The sequence below is a fragment of the Dromaius novaehollandiae genome, chromosome 4 (genome assembly GCF_036370855.1).
Source record: "Dromaius novaehollandiae isolate bDroNov1 chromosome 4, bDroNov1.hap1, whole genome shotgun sequence".
NCBI lineage: Eukaryota > Metazoa > Chordata > Aves > Casuariiformes > Dromaiidae > Dromaius > Dromaius novaehollandiae.
The window spans coordinates 13,195,660-13,216,082 of NC_088101.1; the positions used below are offsets into that span (position 1 = coordinate 13,195,660).

The following is a 20,423-nucleotide window of genomic DNA, read 5'->3' on the forward strand; positions in this document are numbered from 1 at the left end:
CCATACCTTAGTCAGTATAACGTGAAACTTGAATCAGGGAAAAATTTTCAAAAGAGCCTTAAGAGGGGAAGTGTGTTTAAACAATACAAGTGGTTGATTGTTTTGCTAATGGAGGAACTGAGAGGTAGAAATGCCTCTGGTTTCCTTTATGAGCATTCACAAACACTTTAAGGACAATTTTGGCTTCCTAAACAGCTCCCCTCTGTTTACAGGCAAGGAAACAGTATATAGATACTTTTCCGTATAGGGAGGGCACTATTTTCTTTACATTTTCATTACACGCTAAGAAAAAGCTGAAGAGAGTGTGGTGATGCACTAGCTGTGAAAATTGAAATCTATGAAGCCATGATATCGTACGTTATGTCATATAACTTGCTTTATAGGAAGATCAGTGATATGTAAGATTTTGCACAGGTGACTGAATTGACAAAGAGGAAATGTCGAGCGGGCTGAAAGGGTAGCAGGGAGCAGTTTTGTCTGGGTAGTGGGAGACAGCTTAGTAATCTTGAAGAGATGAATGAGGAGGCATTGGGACTGTGAGCAAGAAGTTGTCTAAAGGAATTGGGTAACCAAAGTGACTCTCAGCAAACATGGCATGTGAGGCCCCTGACACTCAGGCAGCTGACTACATGGAGCCGCATCCCATCTGAGCGGTAGTGAGGACTGACAGGGAGAAGGCAGAAACAGGAAACAAATATGAATGTGAGATATTGCTGGGAAGCATAAAGAAAATACTCTGCTCCTGCTCCTTCAAAGAGAGCCTGCTGTGAAAAATTTAAATAATCTTTTCCAATACAAAGTCCTTCAGTTCTTCCTTTCCTCTGTCACTAGTTCCCCAAGGCCCTTCAGATTCACCACAAGTGTCAGGGGAGTTTTGTGTTGTGTGCTCTTTGATCTCCAGGTTTTCAAAGGAACAAGAGAGGTATGGACTGATTTCTCATAAAACAATAAATGAAAAAAAGACCTCTTTCAACATACAGGATCACAGATAGAGGCTTTGGAGAGGAGGAGAGTGTGCTGCAGCAGCACCTGGCTTTTTAGATACTTAAGCCTTTTAAGCATTGCCTTGGGAACGTCCAGTTATTTACAGTAGATTCTGGTTATTTGGGCCCCCAACATTTTCTCTCTTGCATTTTTATGCTCTGTTTATGGAACATATTGAGCGTACATGAGTCTCTTTTCTTCTTGGTTACTGAAGAACTAGTTATGAGTTTGATTACGTATTGCATCTAGCCAAAACTCTCTGCTGCCAGTGGCTGCCGTGAGAGATTAAACTGCAAGAGTGTTATTTTGACAAGATGAGTCCACGTATTGCTGGGTGAATTGGAAGCATGAGGGACTAGCTGGAATTATGTTAACTTTATTGAGTATGAGCACGTAAAATTTTCCCTCCCTCCAGCCCTGCACATGCAAATTACATATGGTGTCCAGGGCCTTTTGGATGACATCTTTGTCATCCTTGTCCCCTACGAAGAGCTGCGTGTGAGCAGAAGATCCTTTCTGGCCTCAGTGAGGCTGCAGGTAGATGACAGGTCTCTGTCCTCTGATGCCAGTGCAGGTTTGGGACCTCGGCCTACTTTGGCTGTAAAGATGTACACGCTCTTCGGGCTGACACTGTGGGCATTGAGTTCTTCGCCTGTGCAGAATCAGCAAGGTGCAGTGTGATAACGGCTGTAAGCAGGAGATTTTGAGGTTTGTCACTGAATGCAGGAGCACCACCACATGTGCCGCTTTGCTCTTGTTATCACTGTCCTGACTGAGGTGGAGTGAGAAGTTACAGGGTTGCTATCTTATCGCTGGTCTTTGTCCTTGCTCACCTTTACCTCCCCTCTGGCTGCTAATTTCCCGTCTGCAAGGTGGCTGGGGAGGGGCAGCAACTGACTACGTAGGTTACATATTCTGTAAAGTCAGGAGGGGAAGGAGGCAACTGCTTTAAGGACCTTGAATACTGTATGCAGTCAGGCTTGTATTTATTTCTGAGCCGCATCTGTGCTTTCTCCCCAGTGTCTGGTGAGACTTGTCTGTTTGTAACATTTAGGAGAAATCAGGCTAGGGTTAGACACTAGCTGCTGTTGCATTCTTGCAGGTATGGGTGCAGAATTCCCTGGAACTCCTATGTGACCCTGTCTTCAGGTTGTAAAATTAGGTTGCCTGACAATCTGTAGTAATGCTTTCAGGAGAGACAAAAGACGGAAAGTTGAACCTTCAGTAGAAATCTGACAAGAGGCCAGGTACTAGAATCAAGCCTCATTATTACATTTCTTTCAAGACAGTCGTCATTTCCTTTATAATTTTCTGAATTACCGTAATGAGGATTAATTTGGCTTCCAGGTTGCCTTACACTGCCCTGTTGTGCATACAAAAGGCTTGTTGTAAAACCTTTTGAAGCGCCCAAGTTCAGATAGAGGTCAGGAGACATACGTTTGTGTGCTGCTGGGGAAAAAAGAAAAAAGAATGTGCTGCTGGGGAAAAAAGAAAAAAGAAAAGGTTTTGAGGCACTCTCATGCAACTCTAAATTCCGCTTTTGGCTTGGCTTTGAGGTATGCTGTGGCCTTTTTGGGATATGGATGTCTCAGTTGTGTGGGAAAGTCTGAATGGTATGAACTATGGGAGAAGGTGATAGCCTATACAGGTTGTATTCTTCATTTTTAAAGGGTGGGAGCAAAGGGGAGTGAATGCCTATAGCTGGCAGCATAGTTTTGTCAGAGAAACTTGTAGGTAGACATACCTAAAAATCAAAGAAAGGACTGGTGAAAATAGAGTGCTTTGAACTGGCTTCTGACAAAGCTTTCCCATGTTAGTTTAAACAGGGAAGGGAGGGAAGATGCTTGAATGGGGCAGGAGAGATGCAGAGAATATTCAAGCTGTGTATTTGCTGAGGCTAAGTGAAGAGACCGTGATACTCAGGAAGAAAATTACGTAAGGTGGAAATGAGGGCAAAGGGAAAGGAGTGCTCCTTGAATGCAGATCATCCCTCTTGCAAACATGTGGGAGTGCAGTGTTTAGCACCTGATCTCAGCTCTTGTACACCAAAGAGCAGTAAGGGGCTCTGAAAGTTACTCCCCTAATGTGATCCTTGAGTTCTTGGCAGTGTGTTTCCCCATTGCGGTTCTGTTTTGTTCATCCGTGGTCACAGTATCCATTATTCCCTGCTTCCTTTAGACTGCCATCCTTTGTGTCGTCAGTGCGTGGCCGACCTGCGGGACACCGGTAGCGTCTGCCTGAAGTGCCAGAACGCCCGTCACTTGCTCCTGGGGGATCACTGTGTTCCTGACTGTCCAGCGGGGTACTATGCCGAGAGCGGTGCCTGCAAAAGTGAGTAGTCCCTACGGAAGCCACAGGTAGCAGGAAGGCGGCAGGGTCTGTCTGGATCCCTGCGAGATGTCACATGAAGTGGCTCTTCCTCAGAAGAGAAGCCTGGTCCAGTGGGCAGATGCTGCAGTGGAGGCTGGGGGTGTCCTTCCTGGCTGACATCTCTGCTGGATAGCTGGGGACACTCTGTGTGCTATGCCTCCTCTGTGTCTGTTTTTGGACAGTGAGTTCTTTAAGGCCAGCACTGCCCTACTGTCCTGAGCTCATGCTGAGGCTAGTGGGATGTAGCCCACTATTTCAATACATTGATAACTGTAGTGAGTACCAGACAGCAGTGTGCTTGTGAGGAGGAGGTGGAGGTGAGTTTCTATATGTCTCTGGTAAGTCCTGTCTCTCAAAGGTGGTGGCACAGAAAATAGCGTGTTCTGTGTAGCAGTGACTGCCTTGAGGTTGCTCCTAGGAGGAAATGGGCTATTTAACCACAGTCAAGGATAATTTCAAACAGAGACTTTTCATGTGCCCACCACTGAGTCTCCAATTTGTGTGGTGCCAGCACAGTTCTGGGTGCTGGTCCTTGAAGATACTTTCTGGACATGTGCTGCAAGGAGCTGTACAACTTCTGCTCATAAAAGACAGACCTCTTAATGCTAGGAACTTTTCCAGAAGTCTGCAACCTGAAGTGGAGTCATCCACTAGTCATCCTAGCTAGGATCTCCATGCAGATTGCCTGATGCTCCTTGAGCATTGCCTTGCTACAATAATGGTCCAAAGGGCCATCATTCCTAGCAGCCTCTGACACAGCAAAACAGTTTCATCAGCCTGCATGACTGGTCAATGCAGCACTCTGGCTCTGTAGGTGAAGACAGATTGATAGCGTATTCTGTTCTCTAGCTTTTTAGGTATTCACCTATCCCCGAGTCTGCTGCAGTTTTTGTTGTTTATGGTCTTGCATTTCAGTCTTTGTGCTGTTTTACGTTTCTTGGACTCTTCCTAGAAGGAAGTAGGTTGCTTTGCTTGTTAAGTGGCCTCCAGAGCCCAGTGCATCTTAATCTGAACATAGAGTATGGCAGATTATTTTAAGAGAAGCAAATCAAGACAAGAAATTCTGCACATTAAAGTTAAGATGTAGATGTCAAACCTGCTCCCTTTGCAGGAAGTGGCATTACCTAATCTTACCTGAATGTTAATGGTTACTGTTTCAAAGCTCCTGTCAACACTCCAGGAGTTGTGTGTTTATTTACCTGTTTTTAGCAAATGAAATCTCTGAGATATGAGTTTTTCCCCATGTCATTTAATGGGAAGGCCCCCGAGAAAGAAATTTTGCCTCCCTGGAAATCTAAGCCTAGGGACAGCATTTCCTCCCTTTGTTATAAAGATTTCATTTAAAAGCAGTGTTACATTATTCAGACTGTCAAAGCTCGTATTGCATTTTGTGCTAGCTTTTAAGATCTCCAGCACAATGCAGTGCAGTTGCTCCTCTCGATTTCTTTGCCCACTCTCACTCATGATGAATTTGGCCTGATAGGTATAATGATGACATCATTCTTTAGGTAAAGGCTCATGAAATTGAACAGACAAATAATTTTGTGTCTATGTTTCCCCTTTCAGGAAAGATAATAGGGTAGATTGGCCTCATCTACTGCAGGATTTTAAATCTCTTCAGTCAGATTAGGTAGTAGAAGGACTGGGAGAAGAAGGGATAAGGATTGAAAAGAAACAGGGAAAGGGAAAGAGAAGGGTGACATAAAAATATCTCTTTAAAAATGTAGGGAAGGAAAAAGGTAGTAATGTACTTGCTTATTCAAACCAGTCAGGGGGACTGCTGGCTATGAAGAATTGCAGAAGGATCTTGTAAGACTTGGAGTGTCTGGGCAGTAAGGCAGAACGTGGAAGTTTAGTTTAGGTAGGTGTAACAGTGCACAAAGGGTTCACCTGTTCTAGCTTCACAAGAAAATGATGGCATTCTTGCAGTGGTAATGATCGATCACTGTGTGAAAATGTCACCCCAGTGTCCAGCAACATTGAAAAAGCAAATCAAATGTCAGGAGTCAGTTTAAAAGGAGCAGAGAAATAGAAGAGTTCCTTCTGCTGCTGACTGAAGATGTTGAATACTGTGAGCAGTTCTGCTCCTCTCGAATGGGAAGCGGTAGAACTGGACGAGCTTCAGGGAAGGGCAGCAAAGATGAGTGAAGGTAACAGATGGCTTCTCAACAGTGAACAACTGAGCAGACTACAGCTCTTCAACTGGAAAAGAGATTGCTTGGTGGGGAGGATGTGATGGAGGCCTACGAAATCATGAGTGAAATGGGGAGAGGGTGCACAGAGATGGACAATTCACTGTCTTTCAGGGCTGCTTCTTGCAATAGGTAGTACTTGTGCAACTCCTGCTGAAGGGATGGATTTAGGTCTTCTGGGATGTGTGGAAAGGTCAGAAAAGCACTTGGTGGGGTTCTAAACAGATGAAGCATATCAGGCTCAGGATGAACTGGCCTGAAAATAGGTGAGGGGAAGCATGAGAAGGAGGTACTGATATATGATTGCCCTGTTTTACTGTTCTCTGGTACACAGGTCTTGGTCTGATCCAGTAGGGTTATTTGCGTGTTCTTAAAGGGAAGAGAAGGTTGAGCAAAAGAGGAATGGGTAAAAAAAGAGCAGAAGAAGAGAAGAAGGGGAGAGAGCTAGTGCACGTGGAACACAAAGCATGGATAAACTCATTTAAGCCCTCCGTCACCTCCCGGGGGGACAGTTGTGGTGCTGGTAGGGTATTAGAGCTGCTTAGTTCACTGGTATAAAGTGGTTATAAAGGGCCTCTAATGTGAAGGAGAGCCTCCAACAGGCTGAAAGTGGCTGTAAGGCCACTCCTGAGTGCTGAGCACCAGTAGCTGGCTTAGAATTTAGTGAGAATTTTGGATACTTAGTATTGCCATGCTTGGTCTCTGAGAGTGCTTCTGCTAGACCTCGTGAAATTTGCTTAAAGATCTGCTTTTCCTTGGACAGAAACATTTGCTCTTGCTGTCCCTGCAGGATGTCACCCCTCTTGCAAAACCTGCAGTGGCAGGGGCCCTTTCGCCTGCTCTTCCTGCAACAGCAGCCTGGTTCTGTCCCACACCAGCATGTGTGTTCCAGTCTGTTCCCCAGGATACTACAGAGATGAGAGCCAGACCTGCAAACGTGAGTGTCTCTCTCCAGGCCATCTCTCCTTTCCACAATGTAATCGCCAACATGTGTTTTCTTGCTCCTTTGCTACTGTTCCTATTGCCAGGAAGAGACTTCAGGTGCCTGAAAATTCAGAGCGAGTTGACAGAAGTGATTAGCTGCCTGAGACGCAGAGCCTGCAGAGTGCTTTAGATTGGAACACAGTTGCAGTTTTATTATTGACTTCAGAAACAGGAGGCCTTGGATTTCATGGTAAAAATCTGCTAGAGAGCTTGTGTAAGGCTCCCTTCTAACTGACCAATGCCCCTCCTCACTGTACTACCTGCCAATACCTGCTGTGGAAGATCACTGAAATTTTAGCTCTGCTAAGACCACAGCGTTTAGGGCAAATTTTTCCACTGGTGAAAACTCCAGTAGAACTTAGGTGCAGCCTTGTAGACACATCCCTGGCTGACGTAGTTAAGCTGTGATGTTTTTACTGTCTGATGATCTGATGCAATTGATCTGATGTTAAGTCCAATAATATTTTCTCCTATGCCTGCTATCATACCTTGTGAATCACCCAGGTGTTTCTTTGCTTTTATTATTCTGTGTTTTCCCTGGCCTTGACATCAGTTGAGTGATTCCTCACGTAATTATTGGGCTTGATGTTCCAAAACACCAAATTTTATAGCCCAGAGACATAAAAAATATTAAAACGCCTGCTTGAATTGACCCACTATAATACACACACCTAAAAATGAGTTCTTAAATCGTTTGCTTGCTCTGAACCTGAACACTCAGATTCGTTAAGTCCTGTGTTACACTAATTTAAATTACCCTGATTTGTGATAGAATAAGTCCGTTACGCTGCGTTGAGAGTAGGTATCACTGTCGTCCTATCTAGGCCCAATTTCTTTGCTGATGAGGTCCTGTAGGAAGAAACCGATATGGTTGTCAGCTTTACCTGCCTTTTGCTGAGATATATTGTTCTCTTGAAACTATTATTTCCATCGTATCAGCAGAAAAGGAGACACCTTGCATAAGTTCAAGGAAATAGCCGGAACAGTTTGTACTATTCTTTAGTTGGCAGAAAAAATGCTATTTAGTAATAAAAAAAAAAAGAATAAAAAAGTAAATAAAAAAGGAATAAGAAAACAGAATCAAAGGATTCTCACTGTCCAGCCTAGTTTCATACTAGCTCTACAAGATGTTCACTGTTCCCTCCTGCTGTATGGATTCTCTTATCACTACTCCAGAATAGCCCCCTTCCTAAGGAAAATGCCCTTTCCTAATGAAAACTTTCCTACTGATAGGCCCCCTCAGGATATCTTGGTAGAAGTGGAATGTTCCTGAGAACTGCGCCCTTCCTGAATTTGGTTTAGTAGCTCAAATGCAAATAGATTTTTGCAAGCAAACTCACTACAAGGAGACATTTCTAATCTCCTAGCTGGCAAATGGCTTTTTAAGAAGTGTATGTAATCCTTGTGGCAGGAGGCTTAAGGCAAAGTGTGTTGGTGCAATGGATTTTTGTCATTCCAATTGTCACTTGTGCCTTTTCAAGTGAAGTACTGCTGATAAGCCATGTAGATATAAACTGTCCCAGGCTGCTGCAAAACTACTGCTTAGAGTTAATGAAGTTTGTTTAATCAGAGGTTGGTTGTTAGGCTGAGAAATTTGGTCTCTCTTCAATGTTTTCTTGAGTCACATTGCGCTTTTGAAGAACTCAGGTTTGGAATGGAGTTCAGAGAGATACTGAGTGCATACATGTGCTCTCAGAGATATTTTTAAGGTCACTGACATACTGGCTGAGGAACAGTGCAAAGCTTAACAAGCTTTTCTCGGATTTAAAAATGTAGATATGGAGTCATGCTGATAAAACAAACAAATGTGATTGTTTTCAAATGTAGTTTTTGCTTACTGTTCAGGAATGCCTCTTTGGGTAACTTGTATTCTGTATATTTTCACTTCATGTGGTATGTTGTCCATACTTTTAATAGTTGGCTTTTCATAGCACTTTATGAATAGTAATTATTCCATGTAATATTCTGAAGTTAGGTGAAATGAGACTGGCCCTAGAGCACCTGAAAAAGATTGCTGGATTCTTTTAAGTAAACATTTTGTTAGAAATTCATTTGTACCTCAACAAAATAGAGGTCTTCTGTGACATTCTTGAGATGAGATGAGAAGAGATAAAACAAGTAATTGTTTTGAAGGGCACATTGGACTGGGTTTCAACAAGAGCAATGTGGGTGTTTTCAGCTGTGTTTCTTTATTTTGAGGTTTGTGATTGTAAAACTCAACCTTGAATTAAAAGCAGAGGGAAATGAATTTCCACAAATAGCGTATAACTAATGGAAATGAATTTCCACAAATAGCATATCTCTATTTAATATCTGCACTGTAGCTGTGTTAAATCCTGTAAGAGGTTTTGTTTTGTTTTTTCATTAAAAATGGTCAGCTAAGCTTTATTCTTTAGTTTAAATGCTTGGGTTTGGGTCTTCAGAACTTGCCTGATTTATCATAAGTACAGAATTGGGTTTGGGCAAAAATTCTGATTGCATATGGAGTTAGCAATGCTCACCGGTACTTGGTTAGGTATCTGACAGTCCTTTTACACTTGCCATTGCAGTATTTGCCAGCATGGCGATTACAGTTGTCTGTGTAAAGCAGACATGTGAATCTCCATGAGTTTTGTCCACAAGCAGTTGCGATGTGCTGTGAACCTTCGGAAATGATTGATTATTTTTGTAAAGTTTTGTCTCAGCACTATCAGAGTAGGCTTTCAGTGCATAGGGGCAGAGTGCTAGGAAATATTTTTCAGTCCTTCATGGTACTATTAAACCTGCTGCTGTGAATTAGCTAAGAGCTCTGACATCACTTGGTTGTTAATATAACCTCCTGAGAAGTTCAGACCCTGGGCACCAAAGAGGTGAGTTGAAATATTCTGAACCTCTGGACTTTGATCCTAGATTCAATAATTCCTGCATTTTTTTTTCCTGGCCTCTTTATTTGCTTCCTAGAACTCCAAAATTTCAAACTGTGTCCAACTGCAGAAATAGGAAACAATAGGTGAAATTCAGGGTCCTTCGCTTCCCCTAAGGGTTGTTAACTTGATTGTAGCAGTACATTATGGTCTCTAAATGTGTGTCTTCATGACTTAAAGCTGTAATCATTTGGAACATAGGATGCTTAAAGATAACAACAAAAACAGAGACAAGGAGAGCTCTTATTTGGAGATCTGAATTCAAGTTCCATCTGTTATCCTGGCCTTTGCAGAGGAGAGAAAGCAGCAGCATGACCGATCCTATTGGCTTCTTCTCTTAAGCACTTAGGAGCAATGTTAAAAGTTCTATGAGGAGATGTAGAAGTCTTTTTCAAATCGAGGGACACTTTTAACATTTTTGAAGTTGTCAGGAGGGATGCAAGAAGTGGAAACTGAAGTCTCCACAGGTGTGTCTCAGAGAGGACCTGGAGTAGAGAAGCTACAGGAAAAAATCATTTTTACTTGTACAGTTGGCTGGTACATCAATAATTACAGTTATTTTCTTTGTCTTTCCACAGCTTGCAACAGCCAGTGTCTGAGCTGTGAGTCAGCCACAGGCTGTACGTCTTGCAGAGATCCAGCTAAGGTCCTGTTGTTTGGAGAATGCCAGTACGAAAGCTGTGCTCAGCAGTATTATCTTGATTTTTCCACCAAGACGTGCAGAGGTGAAAAATACATTTCTGGCTTAAAGAAAAAAATAATAATTGTGACTAACTTGGCTAATAATCTGTTCTACTGCAGCATGATCTGTACAGGTGGCCTGCTATAAAAAGCATGTGTGAAGGAGGCAGTTGTTTAGTAACAGACCACTTGGGAGGTTTTTACAGTTTTCCTCTTTTTCAGCAGTCTGCTGTCACATACTTCAGCCTTTCAGTGAAAAACAAGATTATTGCAAATCCGTCTCTTGTAAATGATTTAGTAAGTGAGACAGCAAACTTTTCAAGGGTCAGGTCCTGCAATTCATTTAGTCATGGGTCAGCTGAATAACGAGTGAGCTTACCAGGCTCTTCTTTTAAAAGTGCTTGTAGGGCCTTGTGTACTTACCTGCTTCTCTTTGACTTATTAAATACTGCATCACTGGATGACTGCAATAACAACATTTGAGAGTGATTTAAAAGACACATGACTTGAAAGATTTCCAGAACTCCCAAGGCGAGTGTTCCATAATGGAAATAAGTGAGGATAATGTGGCTTTATTGCAGAATACCACCACCTGAGGATTTAATACAAGTGATTTGTTGTTCAGTGTTCATTTTTTCCTGGCTCTCTCAGTACCTGAACCTAGCTTAACTAAGTCATATCAGTCCCCTTAACATCACAGTACTTCAGAGAGGTGACAAGATGTAGCATTTAGGGTGCTGGAACGAGGCAGGGCTCCTGTCCTCGCTTTGCCTTGGACATGCTGTATGGCCTGGAGTAGTTCAGCTCACCTCTCTGAGTGGTTCTTTACTCTCTCTTCTCCTTGGCCATTTGTCTGTCTCATCAGCCAAGTTTTTTGTTACTAATTGCTGATTCAGGCCCTCTAAGTGCCGCCAAATTACAAACAGTAGCATTGGCAACGTGAATAGTCCTTGGACACACGTGTACAGTGGGACTCTGCTGAAGACTGAGGGGGAATAGTGCAAGGGCATCTGAAGGCATATGTGATCCCAGCTCTATCCGGTGTGTTTCTGGCCAGTGGACTTCTCAGAGGGGCATTTGGATGGCAAGGGACAGTGATTTCATTCTCATGTGGTCAGAGTGATTAGAAAAGCATTTGGGATCCCAGAATGCACTGCGTTTGAAAGGGATGAGATTGATGGAGTGGGCTGGATAATTGTTAATGAACAATAAACTCAGTTTTGGCAGAGAAGGAACGTTGGCACTTCCAGGGTAAAATCAGGCTTTACAGGCTACAAAGCTGCACCACTGTTATGGGGGTCTGAATGCTGAACAAGAGCTAAGCCTGCTTGAATCTGACATAGGGCATGCTAAGTCCAAGAGGTGGAAAAGAAAGGTTGTATCTTATGTTGTAAGAAGTCACTCAGTACAAATCATACTTTCTTTTTTTTAGTACCTCTTAAACAGTTCTTTCTTTGCTCTTTGCTGTTTGGGCTTATCTTCCCATAGCTCATAGGTCCCACTGTGCTAGGCATTTGCACAGGGTGAGCTGTGCACCCTGGAGAGGGCTGCCCTACATTAAATTCTTTTCTTTCAGAGTGTGACTGGAGCTGTAATGCTTGTAAAGGCCCCCAGAGGACCGACTGCCTGCAGTGCATGGATGGCTACGTTCTCCATCAAGGAGCTTGCGTGGAACAGTGCCCCTTTGCTTTCTACAAGGAGTCAGACACGTGCCAGAGTGAGTTCTTCTCAAGCATTGCTTCTAATCACTGCTACCAACATGTTACCCCACTTGTCTCCAATTTGTGCCTATCTTGCATTCAGAAGGCATACTCTCACCTCAGATCTCTCGCTGCCTGCCAGCACACACGTGCAGCAGAGCTCTGGTTCCTAGCAGGGTGACAGCACAGTGCAGGAAGCAGCGGGAGGTGGAGTTGTGCTGAACTCTTTATACATGGCTTTTAGGGTGTGATGAACACTGTCTTCAGTGTCACCAACCAGATGAGTGCAGCCTTTGTGAAGCCTCGTTTTTCCTCTTGGACACTCATTGTGTTCTCGATTGTGGGAGGCGATATTATGCAGACAGTGCACAACGAAAATGCACAGGTAAGCAAAATGGGAGTCAGGTGGTGGAGAGGGATGGGGGGTTGTAGTCTATGTTCTGTATGCTGCTTTCTCTCTCTGAAAAGTTTGGGCAAAGAGGAAGCGCTTCTGACGCTGTGTTAAACTCATTGTCAAGATGGTGCAGTCAACTTGAGAATTAAAGAAGAGGCAGCATGTGCATTCAGACATGCCTAATTCAGGATGAATGAGATTCAGTGTAGATAGCTAACCATGGATAACCAGTAATAAAAACACACTGTTTGAAAGGTTTCGGTTGTATTTGTGGGTTAACAAGCTGTGTGGGACTAGAATATCTTTTTGGAGAGTTTTTTTTAAATTGGTAGAACTTAAACATGCTTCTTCCATTTGGAAGATTGTTTCGGTTTCTCTGTAGTCCATGGAAAGTACTGGTCAAACAAGGAAGGAACTTCTCAAAAGCTCTTTAATCAAAACTGGCCCTTCTTTTTCGTGATTTTTGTCACATAGGTAAGACACTAAAAAGAGCGGTGTTTCTGTTATGAGTCCCGGGGACAGTTCTGCACATCAGTGGCTGCATTGTTTGCAGGATCTCAATGGGGTTGTGCTTTCCATCCAATTCAGCTTGTACTCATGGATGCTTGGAGTGTGTCAGTGACAGCGGGTGCCACCTCTGTGACAGCACCACCTTCCTGAAGAACAAGATTTGTGTTTCTGCCTGTGGCCAGGGTTTCTATGAAAACGTGTGGACCAGAGAGTGTGAAGGTGAGTGTCTCTTGTGATAAGGCAACTGAACTGGCAGGCTTCCAGCAAATGTTAGGATCAGAGATAAGTGTTTGTTCAGTGGCATTTCTGGAACTGCTTTGCGCAATGTCGTGTTGGCCACTAAGAGCTGGCAGCTATTTTACTGCAGCATTTTTAATGTATAAACGTGCATGAACATGGATTTCTAAGTGAAATTATCCAGTTGTGTGTGGGTCTTTTCAGTCACAGCATCATATTTTTCCCTATCATCAATCCAAAGCATCAATAAAAAATGTCCTGGGGGAAATATGTTATTGAATCAAGTGTAATACTTACCTTTTATGTGTTCCTGTTAGTACATGGACATTTACTGGTCCATCTGCAGGGTGCGTCAATGTATGTTGGTTTTTGGTTTTGGTGGTGGGAACTGAAGATGGGAAGTGAGTTGCCCAAGTCCCTCAAAATCATAGTGGGGATTGGGTTTGTCTGCCTTTCTTCTTGAGATGGTGATTGTCCACCCAGGTCAATGATGAGCAGGGCATTAGAAGGATTTGGCACTCTGTCATCCAACAGATGGTAGGGACAGGCATTGACATTTTAAATACAGGCAAGATGCTAATACAGCCCATGGCTGTGAAATGAGGAACATTTGTTCAGTAATATTTCTCCCTTCTCTTTCTTTTTAGCCGGCAAGCATCACTTGAGTTTCCAAGTGAACAATACCCTCACAGTAGGGATTGGTGGGGTAAAGCCCCTAGACCTTTCCTTACTAGGCGTAAATGACATGGGTGGTGACACAGGACAGCTCTTGTTCCATGTCGACAGCGCTCCCTCCAACGGCAAGCTGGTGATGGTGGCGAATGGCCAAGAGGTGCAGCTGAGCAAAGGCGACCACTTCAGCTGCAAGGATGTGAAGGAGAACAGAGTCCGCTTCGTGCACAGCAAAGAGAAATCCAGGTGACTGGTGATACTTCTTTCTAAACTCTTGCCTTAAGAAAATGGGCGTATCTTGAGAACAGGTATTCCCCTATCACTTGGAAATGTTCTTATGGTGAAGTGCGTGTCTCACTGCTACTAAAAATATTATCGCTGTATTTCAGAGATACTGTGCCATAGTATAAAGGATGGTGCAAAACTTTTCTGTATATGGAATAAGATTTCACTGTGATCCAGCTGCCAATCTGTTGTGCTTTGGGGATGCAGAAGTCTATCTTGTCTTTAGTGTACTTTTGTTGAGTGATAAATACTGGCATATTGTGCTGGCTCTTACGACAATTTCTTGATACTGTCAGGAAAACACTTAAATAATGTCACCACGGTGCTCTACAGCATAAACTGCTATTTTGCCTGCAACATGCACTCTGTTAGTGTCTTGGGACCATTAGAGGTGATTAGCACCTGGCAGTGCTCACACTGTAAGCGTATTGCAAGGAAGCAAATTTCCCCTGACTGACAGGCAATGAGCCAGTCATACTGCCAAATTTTACACTTGCTTTGCATCACCATAAAACCTTGGGACTAGACTGAAATCAGTGGAGTTGTTCTAGATTTCTGCTTGTAAAAATTAGTGTGCTTTGACCCCCTATTTTCAATAAGACTTTCAGAGTGTCCTTCTGATCCCAAGGATTAGCTAATGCTCACTAGGCTTAAGGCAGCAGCATGTGGTTTTGTATCAGGCTTTTTTCTTTTCTGTCTGATCATCACAATAGCTAACAGGATCTTCTCTTGAGAAAAATAGTTTCTTTATGTTCAAGGTGTTTTGTTCAAGGGTGGCATTTTGAAAAAGTAAGTAGGAAGCAAAGATACTAAAGAGTGGGAACTGCTGTGCTGAAGCCAGGTAAATGGCATTTTTCTTTAGCAGAGATTAGCTGACATTTAGAATCAGCACTTAATCTTGGACCAATCATCTGTATAGGTAACATTAGTTAAAGGGAAATGAGGGTATGTTATTACACACTTGAAAGGAGATGACAGTATTTTAATACATGTTGTGAATCTTCAGAAAAGATCCTATAAAGACATAACTGCAAAGACTTAATCTAAAGCATCTGTCACTATGTGAGTCATTTTTACTAAATATATAATAGTTTATCATTATTGTGTCCTGTGAGAGCACTTCATTCATTTATATTATCCTGTGTTTTGGGGTTTTTGGGGACTTGTTTAGGAAAGGGCAGTTTTCCTTGAAGGTCAGCGATCAACAGTTCTTCTCCCATCCTGAGGTGGTCAACATTCAAGCACTTTCAACACAGGTAATATAACAAAGCTTGGAAACAACCTCAATTTTTGTACCTTTTGGAGCCCTGGTTTCTTGCAGCGATAACAAAGGAGCTGGTTAGAACAGTAGCTGGTGTTCAGGTCACATTAGACTCAACTGTCACTTAGTTGCGAGGCAGTCGAGAGTGATTTGGAAAAATTGGACTGGGGTAAGTGAATGAAGAAGCTGGCCCATGTAATTTTGCTTGTGCGGGAAATTGTAGCTGTGCAATCATAGAGCAATTATCAGTGAGGTCTAAGGAGTCCCTACTGTTTAAATTATTCTTTGGATCAGTAGATGGTCTAGTTGCTCAGGCTCTTACTGCAGGGCAATTGAATGATGATTGATCCCTATGGTAGGGATGCTTTGTCAGTTGAGAGCATTTACTTAAATGCTTTGTTCCAGGGCAGTTGGGAATTAAATGAGCACGGGCTATTTCAAGTGGCGCTTTCTCCATATGTGTGTCTCTTAAACTACTCAACACTGTAGTCAAGTTGATGGTACTGTCAAGTGTCCCTGTCTCGTTACTGTTATTTAAAATCTGTAGCGCAGTATTATGTAGTGGCCTTCCCAAGAGGTTGTATAGAGGCAGTACATACAGGACTCCTTTTCCAAAGCTGGTCTCTCTAAAAGACAAAGCATAAAGAGGTGCATGAGATATACATGCAGGGCAGAGGCACAGCATTACAGAAAGGGTGAGTTGTTCAAGCCCAGCCTATCTCATGGGCCCAAGTCAGCCTATCAAAAATCATCCTATCCCCTCGGAGGTTCATCGTTGATTTGAGCTGCTGGCTACGTTCCTACTAGACAGCATGAAGCACAGGATGGCACCAGCACCTTCACACACAAACCCACTCACCACTGGAGTGGTTAAAGAACTTAATTTCTTAAATTACTTCACTGTAAGGATGGATACTGAGTCAAGCTTGTAGGCAATAGGGAGTCAGCACTAAAAGAAAAAAGGATAGCCAGATTTCCAGTTGCAGTCAAGCTATATTATGTCCCTCTAAGTGTAAATGGACCTGACTTGCTCACTACATGCCATGATGGAGGGGTCCAATTTAGTGCATTTAGTGTTTCTTAGAGGCAACAACTCCTTTTGAGTTGCAGAATCTCTGTGGTTCTCTACCAATCTTGAGACTTTGCAGTGCTTGACATCTTTCCATATTGGGGTCCTAGAGAAGTGGTAGCTTCAGGGTTAGGAATTATAATTATTTTTAATTGCATTTTGTTGCTTTTAACTGTTATATTTTGTATGAGCCATTTCATAACTTTTGAAATTCGAAGAGTACTAGTTTGACCTTTAGTACAAGACAAACTCAAGATTTTGATCCTGTTGCATGTATATTGATTCTGGTTGGTGCCGAAATCTTTGCTCAGTGTGATCTCTTGTTTACCTCAGTAGGACACGCACCTAAGGAAGAGCTGCAGTTACTGCCCCAGAATACATAAGTGAAGTTTAATAATAGGAATTTTGCCTGTCAATACTTAATAATCCTGATCAGTTGTATGTAGGTGAGGTGGCAGCAGTTAGCTCCCCAATGAACGTTCCCAGGGCTTTGACTTTGTCTCTGCAGGATCGTCCCCCCTCCCAAGGCAAGGTATTACCGATGGTAAATGGTGTTTATTGAGATCAATAGAGACTACAGGTTTAAACATCTTCACAACTTTCTCGACAATGAAGTACTAATGAACTAGTCTGAACCTTGAGAAATGTGGACTGAAGCTGATTTTCTTTCTTGGGTGAAAAAGGTTGTGTGGAGTCTTTGAAAATAAGTAAGCGATGATGCTGATGACACCCAGTCATCAAAGCTGACTTTTTGTTTTGCTGTCTTTGAGGTGGACTTTATCAGTTCCAGACAAGCAAAAGTGTATCCTTTGGTGTTAATCGATTGACTCATTTTTACTTAGAAGCATTATTCAAGCTTCTGCCTCTCACTTTGGCTCACAGCTGTGTAGTATTGTTCTTTACTTTTGTTTTCCCTTCTCTACAAGCCATTTTAAGCAGATGCCCTGAATGTGCAGGTTATGCTGGGTCTTAATTTCAAGCATTCAAGCAGAGAGGTCTAAGTTATCAGAGGTGTAGGTTATACGTTTGGAAAATATGGTATGTCCATCTTCCCCAACCCTGAACTTATTATTCACACGAGTAAGTCTTCAACATCCGAAGTGTCTGCATTCCAGTTGGGCCTGCTGACATACACACATAAAGTGTAGTCCTTCCAAAATGTTTGGGGTCCACACCTTCATTTGAATTTCCATGGAAAGCAGTAGAGCAAAACTGTGTCCCTTGTCTGTTATCCATGCAGACAGCAAAGGAAGTACAGACTCTGACTGATAACTGAATTGCTTTCTTTATAAACGTCCTGAGGTTTTTTCTTGCTGTAAGCTTGCTGTGGCATGAGAAACCTCTTCTGATGTAATTAAATCAGTCTAAATTGCTAGATATTCTTAGATCTGCCCATGTGGGAGGAAGTGTGGAGAGTGATTCCCTGTTGCTTAGAGGAGGTTTTCAGAGATGAACTAATTTCCTTAACCCCACATCTTTCTTTCCAGTGTTTGATCATCATCAAATTGCTATGGTTTAGCAAACAGCTAAGAGCTGCTTTTGTGTTTCAGGTCCCATATGTGCTCAGAAATGAGGCTCTCCTTGTCAGCAGAGGGGAAACTGGAACTATAACAGACGTGTTGCTGGGTATGAGAGACGGTGACAATCCTCAAGATGTAGTGCTAATAGTTTTAGAGCCCCCACGCCATGGGCAGCTGGTCAAACCTCCTGGGGACTCGGCCTCTGCAGTCCACGTATTCCACCTCGATGACCTTGCCAGGGGATTCCTACGTTATGCGCATGATGACTCTGACAGCCGGGATGACACGATGCTTTTGCAAGTGAACGATGGGTACCACTTCCAGAACATCCTGTTCCACATTAAGATTACTCCCAAGGTATGTGCTATGACATAAATCCTCTCAGGCAAATGAGAAGTCTAGAGAAGTATCACTGTATCCCTGAGGTGTCACAAATCCTGCATTACTGGTGGGCCCTGGTCAGAGGTAGTGGAAAGTGGTGGATTGATGGAGGTTTGCAGGTCACCTGCGTTTTTGGTTTGCAGCAGGAACAGTTCAGCTTGAACTGTGCAGCCTTGAAAATTCAAGGGCCGCAGTTGCTTGATAAACAGTTCTTCTGGAGTTACAGGTGAGAGTTTGGTTGCCTGGTAAGGGCAGTGAATTTGAGAATGAGTGGATGGGGGGGGAGAGAAGGCTAGAGAGGTAATAAAACCAGTCACTGGGTTGGCGGGAGTATGATGTGAGAGACGGAGGCTCGCTAAAATTCTTGCATCTGAATCCAAAGTCCTGCCAAAGTCGAAAGAGGTACATAACAGGGAATTGGGTCAGCAATTTACAGTGCTCAGGTTCTAGAGCAAGTGTTAGATAAGCAACAGTATTCGAACCGCTTCAGCAGGTGGATATGTTTGTGAAACAGGGCCATTTCTGCCCAGGTTTGAAATGAGCATTTGGACTGACTTCACAGATAGCAATTAGACTGTTCAATGAAATGAGGTCAGGAGAAAGGTAAGGAAAGGAAACCCCCATGAGAAAAGAAGGTTCCTCTGTCATAGGATGTAACACAACAAATGAGGATTCTGGAGTCAGACCTGCAGTGTGAGAAGAGCTGGGTTCACATGAAGGATGGACAGCTCTCAGGGAAGGAGCAGGAAAAGGAACCTGCATGAACTACACAGCTTGGTTATAAAGACATATCGTTGGTACTCTGACCGTGGTGACATCTCCAAAAGTCAGGGCCTCAGCTCTTCACTCAGTGTTGCTCCACTGAAATCTTCCACTTGATGCTTCTTTATGCTTGGTAGATTTCTTAGGGACAAGGCACAGATACCTAGCATTCAGCAATTATTGTTAAGTATTTTAGTTTCTGTTTCTTGCTTTTACTGCAGTTCATAATTAAAAAATGGTGGTTCTTCTCTTCTGTATTTGGACATGGAGTGTCACTTTGTATTAAATTCTATAGGATAGAAAGTAGAACGTAGAAACAGTGGTGCTTTATTTGTTTGTTTCTGAAACAGACCCCAGCCAAACAGAGCATGCAATATATACTATTTGAATGATGGACTCTCAAAAAAATAAAGTTGCTGAAGTGCATGCAAGCATATCGGTTCTGGTTTTGTGGTATTGTAATAAAATATGCAGAAAACCTGAGAATTTGCTTATCTCTTAGTAAATGTGAAAGAGGAATAAGAAAAAAATACAGGTACCAGAGAAGAGGTCCACTTTTTGGAGTCTTTTTGTGCATCTGGATCTGAGAATTAGACAATCTTTGTGTGCACCCACTCTGTAAAAAGGGGCTAAGAGGGAGATGATAGTACCCTTCTGTCTTCTTTTCTGCTGTATTAGATGTTGTTGTCCGAAAAGCGGATTCGTTGCCCGGTGTGCAATGAGCCAATAATTACACACTCAGGAGAGACATTTATTTATTTATTTCAGAGTTGCGCAAGCCTGGGTGCTCGGTGGTTTCCCACAAATCAAGCACACCCCCCCAACTTTTCAGGTAGCATTTATACAATCAAATTTGCCATATTTGTGACTTCCTTCCTCTTATTGCCATATTTGTGACTTCCTTCCTCTTCTACACTGATTGGTTAATGATTTCTTCACATTTCCCTGGGTCCCACCCCTGCTTCTCAAGGTTCTGATCAATTAATTAACACTGCCCCAGCTGGGTCAGTAGGTGTTATCTTCCAAGGCCCTGAGGAAGAAGACATAATCCAGACCCCTTAATCATCACTGTTTTAACAGTGAGAGGAAGCTTTTTACTTCCCAAGGTCTTGGCGCCCAAACAGGCCTTATTTCTCAGCCTTGGCATCCTCCCTTCTGGAGAGTGGGGCACAGGAATGCAGACTGCTTGTAACTCCCTTATCTCTCCAGCCTGCACCAGCTCTGAGGCCTTTTCTTAATGAACTAGGAGCACGGCCTAAGGCTTCAGCAAATTTAGCTACTTATGCTAAGCAAGTGTGCGGCTACTCATGCTAAATAAATTCTATCTAAGATAGAAGTTATCCAAATCTACCTACTTCAAACATTCTTTCTGAGCTTCTCAGGGTTGTCTTGTAACAATTCCCCCCTTTGAGACTTACATGATCATTTTCATATTAGTCTCACTCTTTTAAAATCTTTCCCATATTAGTTTCATATAACACTTAGAAATACATTGAATCACTACATAAACGCATACAA

General features: G+C 42.9%; 1 protein-coding gene across 1 annotated transcript in view; it reads left to right on the forward strand.

Annotated features, from left to right (window-relative positions):
• FRAS1 (Fraser extracellular matrix complex subunit 1) overlaps positions 1-20,423 on the forward strand; it is a 194,287-nt gene that overhangs the window by 107,610 nt on the left and 66,254 nt on the right. The window contains exons 20-28 of the mRNA XM_064510451.1: positions 3,163-3,315; positions 6,337-6,483; positions 10,012-10,158; positions 11,691-11,831; positions 12,059-12,199; positions 12,797-12,937; positions 13,603-13,873; positions 15,084-15,168; positions 17,793-18,119. Of these exons, the coding sequence (XP_064366521.1) occupies positions 3,163-3,315; positions 6,337-6,483; positions 10,012-10,158; positions 11,691-11,831; positions 12,059-12,199; positions 12,797-12,937; positions 13,603-13,873; positions 15,084-15,168; positions 17,793-18,119 (1,553 nt within the window). The remainder of the gene's footprint in view (positions 1-3,162; positions 3,316-6,336; positions 6,484-10,011; positions 10,159-11,690; positions 11,832-12,058; positions 12,200-12,796; positions 12,938-13,602; positions 13,874-15,083; positions 15,169-17,792; positions 18,120-20,423) is intronic.